Source organism: Vigna unguiculata, chromosome 8 (genome assembly GCF_037176805.1).
Source record: "Vigna unguiculata cultivar grain cowpea cultivar isolate G323 ecotype 2 chromosome 8, ASM3717680v1, whole genome shotgun sequence".
In the NCBI taxonomy this organism is placed as follows: domain Eukaryota; kingdom Viridiplantae; phylum Streptophyta; class Magnoliopsida; order Fabales; family Fabaceae; genus Vigna; species Vigna unguiculata.
This window is the reverse complement of record NC_140799.1, coordinates 20,853,737-20,862,047: the sequence shown is the minus strand read 5'-3', so window position 1 is coordinate 20,862,047 and position 8,311 is coordinate 20,853,737. Positions and strand designations below refer to the sequence as shown.

Here is an 8,311-nt window from a genome sequence, read left to right as displayed (position 1 = left end):
AAACACACAAAACATAAACAAAATCATACATGCAAACGGATTAACCTCTAAGGGTTCCATCATCATTACAGAGTTCTGGTAGAGAATGGTGAAGCTAAAAGCCTTGGAGGTAGACATTTGATCGTCGGTTGCTTATGAAACTCGTGAGGAAGATTGTTTTTGTTCTTCGTTTCTGAACAAAATAACCTACAGTCTTCAAATCTCCTTTTAACCAAACTAAAGGAAACGTCTCTTGCAACTCCAAACGTCTTGACCTTTTAGAATAATAAGCTGCAAAATATCAGTCTGAACACGTTGATAAGACAAACAATAATTCATTTTGTCGCTATCTCTTCATATTCCCATCAATATCTTATTTGGAATTTAATGATATTAATTTACACAAAAAAATAACATTTCTAATACAATTTAAAATATCTTCTAATAGGTTCAATCAGCAATTAAAATCTTAATGACATTATATATCAAATTTAATACTAATGACATCAAATTTAAATTTAGCAACAATTAATAAACTTTTAAATAAATAACATTACAAATATAACCAAAATTAAAAAATTTAAATATAATACATCAAACTAATTAATTCTTCGTTATTATATCAGAATTATATTTACTTAATAATTGTAATAATTTCATATACTCAAATTAACAAATCAATCCTTTAAAATCATTTAAATTGAAATAAATAATTTATATACAATAACATTAAATAACAATATATATTACAACAAATAAAAATACATATTACAGATATACTTAAATTCTACCTTACAACCAATTCATCACGAAATATACTAAAAAAATATAACATAAAATAATAATTAATTTAAACTAATTATATCAATAATATATTCTTAAATCAATCTAATCGGTGCATATAATTAAATTAACTATTGAACTCTTCAAAATATTTTTTTAATCATTTATTTACACATAAAAATATAAAAATCATTTCTCAAGATAACCAAATTTTAAAAGAAAAAAACATATGCACGGGTCTCTTCCTTGTTAAGAGATTGAAGGATTTGAAGAAGAAAAGGAAGAAAAAACTTCAACAATTCCAAAAAACTAAAATAAAAACAAAATAAAATATTGACATGTATAACCAATTCGATGCTCTCTTAAAATTGTTTATACAAATTTAACGAACATATCAAATAGAATCAATTTAACACATAAACACATAAAGAGAAACTTAATTGAAAAAAAAATAAAATTAAAACAAATCAAATTCAAAATATAAAAAAAATAGTAATTAAATTACATTATAATATATATATATATATATATATATATATATATATATATATATAACCTCCGGTGGAGAGAATAATTTCTCAAAATTCTTTATCAAGAAATTTTTTCTAGAATAATTTTTTTTTATGTTTTTTCTTAAAATTTCTTTATATGGAAAAGAAAGTGCTCTCCATAAATACACACCTGTTACCAAATTGTCTAAATTGTCTAAATTGTAGTGGACCAACATGTTTGACCACAAGTATGATATGATTGATATGATTTTAGCATAATAAAAAACAAAAGTTACATAACAAAAATTCACTTAAATTATTGACTTCGAAAAAAAAAATATAAAGATCAAAATTACTTCAAAAATTAAAAGAAAAAAATTACATACTGAAAAGAGAGATGAATAAAAAATATAATTAAGCCTAATGATTTATTCTGACTTCACATCAGATTTCACTTTCATAAATGTTTATTTGTTTTTTAATTTATTATGTGTAAAAACTGATGTAAAAACATCACAGTTTGCATTAAATATGTGGATTTTCACAGCACAAATAACAAATAACATTTCTTAAAAAAAGCCTAACACATTGATTAACAATGCGACGACGTTTTTAGCAATAATCTGCGCGAGGGTTTCGGAAATGGTGAGCGCAAATGCCACAAAGCACAACCTTCTTCTCGTCGAGCTTCCTTTTCTGGTTTCTACATTGGAAAGAAACGAGGGCAAGAACAAATGAAAATTTTTGACAATGACGTCATTGACGCTTCGGGTTCGGCTGGTGCGTTTCGGTGCACGCGCTCCCAAGCTGCTCCAGATTGGAGCGTCATCGAGTCGCTCATTCTGGTGAATGAGGTCGCGGCTGTGGAAGCTGACTGCTCCGTTGCGCTCTCCTCCTACCAGCAGTGGAACATCATCGCCCAGAACTGTGCATCTTTGGATGTGCAGCGCAACCTTGCACAGTGCCGCCGCAAGTGGCATGCGTTGCTCTCTGATTACGACCGCTTCAAGGGAACCGCCGCAGCTGGAGGCAAGTTGCCACCAAATTTCGATTACGAATTGTTTGAGGCCGTCCAACGCGTTGTGAGGGCGCGTGAGGAGCGGGGCATGGCTGATCCTGAGAGCGATACTGAAGCAGGGAACGATGCGCGTGACGCCACCGTGGAAATCGGTACGCACCGTTCCAATTTTTCTGTGAACTTTGTGTCTGTTGTGTTATTAGAAGAATGACATGCCTACTACTATTTACCGGTGATTTTCATTTCTGAAACTGTATAGTTTAAGAATTAATAATAGAGTGTTAAGATTTTTCAGATACTCATCCAATCACTAATTGATATGTATGAAATGATCATTATTTTTCTTAATAATTATTTTAAAGAAGTCGTGTATACTGTGTGGTGGTGATGTTTAATTGGTTGACTAATAAAGGTCTTTATACTTACATATTGTACCAATTTGCACTACCATTAAAAGTTTTTACACATTGGCCATATAAAAATTATCCTTAAACTAAATTATGAAATTCAACACATTTTTATATTTTAATATATTTTATTATACACAATAATTTGTGATTGGATAACAGTGTAAAAGATATTTATGTAATCTGTTATTTGTTCATTTTGAGCTTGAATTATCAATAATTTAGGAATTTATTATGCATGTTCTTTGAACTTATCATATATAACAGTTTAAGTTTGGTGTGAATATGATTGCTACAATCTTTGTTATGGTGATTAGTTGACTAGGTAGTTTGATTCAATGCATTTATGGAGTGTTGAAATAGGAAATTTATGCTTTGTACCATGGCTAATATTAATTGACTGACGGTTCTGGTGGATATGCCTAATTGAGCATGTTCATGTATTTGTGGCCATATGGGTAAGTTGTTTTGCTTGCATCACACGGGAATGTTAGAGGAGGCTTCCGACTAACCAGTCATACAACTTATTTGTCTTTATCAATGCAATATTTCCTTGGTGAGCTATTTTAAATGCACTCCTATGCTCTTAAGAACCCTATATCTGTCAGATGGTAGTGTTTTTGACTGGTGATTGTATAAAACGCAAGGGAAGCCTATCGTCAATGTTACTATTTAAGGTTTAGTTTGGTGAAAGTAGGCTTAGGGCCTTGGTTAGAGCGCTCATTAATGACTAAGAACTCATAAAGAGAAATTGAATTAGTCAGTTATACATAGCAGTAGAACTGTATGCTGCCTTTTTTTTAGTTTTAATTGATCGAGTGGATTGGCCCTATTCTGAAAATGGATTTAGAAGGCCCATTTTTTCCTCTATCCCATCATAACAATGAAAAGATTGAGAAAAAGAATGATTGATACAGGATCCGCTTTAAATGGATTATTGGGTAGCAGGAATGTTGTGATGGAAGATCCTTGTCCTTGCATGGGAGATGACAGATTGGCCTCAACGGCGAGCTTGTTGCATTACTGAACACATTTGCATGAAATACAACTAGGCTTGGATTGGTGGTGGTGACTCAAATTAAGCCATTAATTTAGGTTATGCATAGTGGTTGTTGAATTAGGAGTTCATTGACAAGAAGCTTGGATTCAGAGTTGCCATCCATCATTGGGTAGAGGTTGTCATGCAACCAAAAATTTGGGCCTGGGGTGGAATTTGGAATCAAGAGAAGAAAATCTGAAAGCATTATGGTCTTTTAGTGAAATTATATGTAGAAACTAGAGTAGATTGCTCATGCACTAACCATAGATCTTGGTGTATTGAGCTATTTTTAGGATGCTGTGTTTGATAGTTGTAGACATTGTCCCTTAGTAGGTAGTCTAATGACTCAGTGTTATGTCATTTGGTAAACCATTGGTCTGTTGTATATATTCAATATCAGGCAATTGTCTTTGTGTATCATCATTTTGTAGTTCTATATGAGGGTAGCTTGTACCTGTTGTGGATATACACCAGAGTAATGATTGTAAAGCTTCTTTGCTTGCTAAACGAGATAATTATTCATCTTTATCTTGCTATGCGTGTTCTTTGTTCTGTGTTTCTAGTTGGTATGATTTGTAACCAGCATTGTTTCTTTCATTGTACTTTGGGCTCATTTTGGCACTTATTCAGAAGAGACTGATATTAGAGCCAGTTTTGATCTTGTTTTGTGTTTTTCATAAGTTCTTGCAAGAAGATGAGTATCACATCCAAGATTGATACGATCAATGAGAAGAACAATTTCTTCTCGTGTAGAATTATGAGAATCTTGCTCAAGGAACAATGGGTGTGTGGCCACTTTTTAGAATCATGTTGCATAGAGAGGAAAGTTCTGGAGTAGATGGAGAAAAAGCTTATTCGATGATACTTTTGTCATTTTGAGATAGGTTCTTTATTATGTTGCGAAAGAGAAGACCTTAACAACGTTGTGGCTAAAGTTGAAGAAGCTCTTCATGACATAGTCCAATTGTGACAAACTTTTGTTGAGTGAGACGTTGTTTGGGCTCTGTATGACAGAGCATACGCCACTCAATGCCCATCTTGAAGAGCTTAATTCAATCTTGATGGAGCTCCAAGCCATTAATGTTGAAGTAGAAGATGAGGATGTAACAATGATTTTATTGACCTTTCTCGCAGTGATGTTTGAGAACTTGGTGGGTTCTTTGAGTGTAAGGAAGGACTACATCACGCTTGAAGAGGTTAAATTTAGCCTCTCTTCTAATGAACTTCACGTCAAAGCATCTAAGAGTGTAAAAGATGCGGCATCCTCTACATTAGTGGTCTTCAAGATTGAAAAGATGGTTAAAGGGTCGAAGAAGATGAAGGTTGATCCTAAAGATGTTTCCGGATATTGCAAGCAATTGAGACATTGCAGTAGATATTATCTAAGGTTGGGGAAACAAGATTGTGGTTGCTATATTTTAGAAGGTGGAGTTGTCTGATGATTATCATGTGTTGACTACTATCTCAAAACAAAATTCCTCTAAAAAGGGTGCTGAATTATTCTGGGTGCTCCTTTCACATGAGACCTCGAGGAGACTTGTTTACAACCATTGATGTACTTAAGATGCTTCTTCAGAGCACTCAGCTCAGCCACCAAATCCTTTCTCTTCTACATTGCCTTCTCTTCGGTAAGCCACTTGACCTCCTTCACCTTGGACGACAAAGCTAGCTTTCGCTTTGCCGAGGACTTCCCATGATGTGCCCCATACCTTGGCGAGCACTCTTGCAAACAACCTTCTTCCAATGATGAACGGTGCTCATTCTCCTTGCCTTCATTTACTCAGCTAAATCAAAACTTTCTTCGGGCTCCATAATAGATGCCAAATATTCTTACTAAATACGGAGGGTTGTAAGAGATGTGGAAAAGAACAAATCTCTTTGCCGAGTTGTGGCTACTAAGAAATGAGCTTTGGTGGTAAAATTTGAGTACCAAATGGAGACTCTTCAATGCTCAAATAAGTAGAAACACAAAATAATAATGAGTGAAGAGAACTAAATGATACTTCCTTTAGCATATGTTTAAATCTATAGTCCTTTGGGCCCCCATAAATAGGGCTAAGTAAACAGTAAACCTTTCGGTTTCTTACTTGCTCTGCTTGCATTTACTCATTGATCAAGTGGTTGACCTATTTTCATTTTGGATTTGATTCCAATATCTGTGGTAATCAGAGTGTACTTCTGTTCGGGAGTAGGTTGGTACACATTTTATTGGTACAAAATATAGATATTACTTCGTGGATGACTAATCTCCTTAGAAGTACTTGGTTGCTCATTTTTTAAGAAAAATGAGTTTATTTTCACTTGGACCAACTGCTTGTTGAATATGTTTGGAAACACAACATTGAATTTATCGTTAAATGAAAATACAATGAAAGGAAAAATGACACACAAAGTCATACGACACAAGAGTCTGTATGTGATATTTGATTTTGGTTCTTTTTCCTTTTTTAACACAAAGGCAGAGCAAGTTGAGAAAAGAAAATTGTGACTCCTACAAATTGTAATCGAGCATAAATTTTTTTATTATGATTGATACATATGGAGAGTTGAGAATATTTTATTTTGGCCTTTCATTGGTTGTGTTGGGCAGTTTAAATATAAAATGATCATTCTTACTCTTACAGTTAATTGGTAGTAACTGTCAATCTCGGCACCAAATTTTCTTAATCTGTTCTTGAATTGTGAAAAATAATGTATAGCACGAGGAACTGTTTTGATCAACACGATATAATTTCAGATGTTGTTTCTTCCTTTTCCCCTCACTTTTCTAGTTATTTAGTTAATGAATGTGACTAAGTTGTTTTATTATCCCTTTAGGAGCATTAATTTGAGTTTCCAAACTGATGAACTTTTGCGAATTGAATGAATAGGGTCCAAAAGAAAAGGGCAACGAAGTAAGTTCAGACACCGCGTTCAAAAGCCCAAACTTGAACAAAGGCACGAGGACAGCCATGAAGAAGAGCACGAGGATGACTATTCAGAAGACGAATATTTGAAAGACTTCCTAGAATCAAGACCTAAGTTGAAATGTACTAGAGAAAAGCCTCCAAAGCATTTAGCAATATCACCAAAGAGCCTTCCCAAAGTAGAGCTTCATGAAAACCATTCTGAAAGTCCAAAGCCAATCAGTGTAGAAAAGATAGCAGTTAGCAGGGAAGAAAATCAGGAAACATTGACTCTGAAATTGCAAGACTTGGCAGTGGAGATTGAAGCAATTGCTACTAAATCAGCAACAGACTATAAGGGAGGTGACTCTAAGAATGTAGAGGATTCCTGCACTGACTTCACAAGAGGCCAAGGGGACAAACTCATAACAAGCCTTGGAGATTTCTCCAACACCCTCAAGCAACTATGTGATATTCTCCAAGAGTGTAAATGAGCATTACAATGTTCTTCTACAACTATTTTCTGTCCTTGTTAGTGAAAAAATGAATCAGGCATAGGAAAGAATGCTGCTGCTTTATGCTAATGTAGTTGTCTTCACTCATTGCTGATGCGAAAGCAAAATATTACAGCTTAACAAGAACATTTGTGTAGCATGGATACTAATCCTGACACCAGATACAACATTGACTCAGATAGTTTGAACATGTAATATTTAAAATGTAGGACATATCATTATGAATCATTTAAATTGACAATCAAGATTAATGTATTCAAAATTATTAATAAATAAGATTCGTTAAATATAATAATATAAATTTAATTTATTTATCTAATATATAAAAAGTGAAAAGAGAATATAATTTATTTAAGATATCTCATTTTCCTTTATTATTATTATTATTGTTATTATCATTGGAAAATATATTTTAGTTACTATACGAAGACATAACAAGAGATTAAATAAGAATATTGTCAATAATATATATATATATATATAATATAATATAAATATTTATGTTCATATAGAATTTGCTTTTTATTTTTATAATCATAATATAAGTTCTTAGAAAATGTTCTTATTAAAATTGTTTTGAACCGTCTATAAAAATTGTTAGAGACAAATTCGAATTTGATATTTCACTTATATGTATCATAAGTATTGGTATCTGATACAATGTGGTATGGCCTACAAATTTCCTTGGGTGTGTTTCCCCTAACATTAACAAAAAGGGAATAACTTCAATTAAGCATTAACCAATAAAAGAAAGGTTGAAAATGGAATATTGAAAAGGAAAATAGAGAGATTACACGACTTCACTGGGGATCGAACCCAGAATCTCTGGTTCCGTAGACCAGCGCCTTATCCATTGGGCCATGAAGTCATTTTCAAGACAGTAAATTGTTTAATGTAATTACAATAACTGATAGTTTAGTTAACATTAGCAAAATTTATTCTACGATAACATGTCAAAGTGAGCCAACCCGGCTCACACGGGTTGGCTCACCACGGGTCGGGTTGGAAATTGTTGAGCTCAACCCGGCTCACTTTCTGGTGAGCCAGAAATTTTTCAACCCGGCTCAACCCACCACGGGTTGGTAGGTTGAGTGGGTTGGCTCACTAACCCGTATAAAAATTAAAAAAAAAAAATTTTTTTTTAAAAAAAAATCATCGGGAACGAAAGGGAAAGTGGCTAGGCACAGGAGCAGC

General features: G+C 33.4%; 1 protein-coding gene and 1 non-coding gene across 2 annotated transcripts; one reads left to right on the top strand and one right to left on the bottom strand.

The window, feature by feature from the left end:
- The first annotated feature begins 1,846 nt into the window (after positions 1-1,846).
- On the top strand, positions 1,847-7,284 carry LOC114193287 (sequence-specific DNA binding transcription factor). The gene is made up of 2 exons (XM_028083016.2): positions 1,847-2,423; positions 6,588-7,284. The coding sequence occupies exons 1-2, from the start codon at positions 1,988-1,990 to the stop codon at positions 7,094-7,096; spliced, it is 945 nt and encodes a 314-aa protein (XP_027938817.1). The 5' UTR covers positions 1,847-1,987; the 3' UTR covers positions 7,097-7,284.
- Positions 7,285-7,912: 628 nt separating this feature from the next.
- TRNAR-ACG (transfer RNA arginine (anticodon ACG)) lies at positions 7,913-7,985 on the bottom strand. Its single transcript has one exon. It is a non-coding gene; the product is annotated as a tRNA-Arg (tRNA).
- Positions 7,986-8,311: the final 326 nt, after the last annotated feature.

Coding starts and splice junctions, on each gene's coding strand:
- LOC114193287 (XM_028083016.2), top strand. CDS start 1,988: ATGAAAATTTTTGACAATGACGTCATTGACGCTTCGGGTTCGGCTGGT. Junction 2,424..6,587: donor TGACGCCACCGTGGAAATCG/GTACGCACCGTT, acceptor TTGAATGAATAG/GGTCCAAAAGAAAAGGGCAA.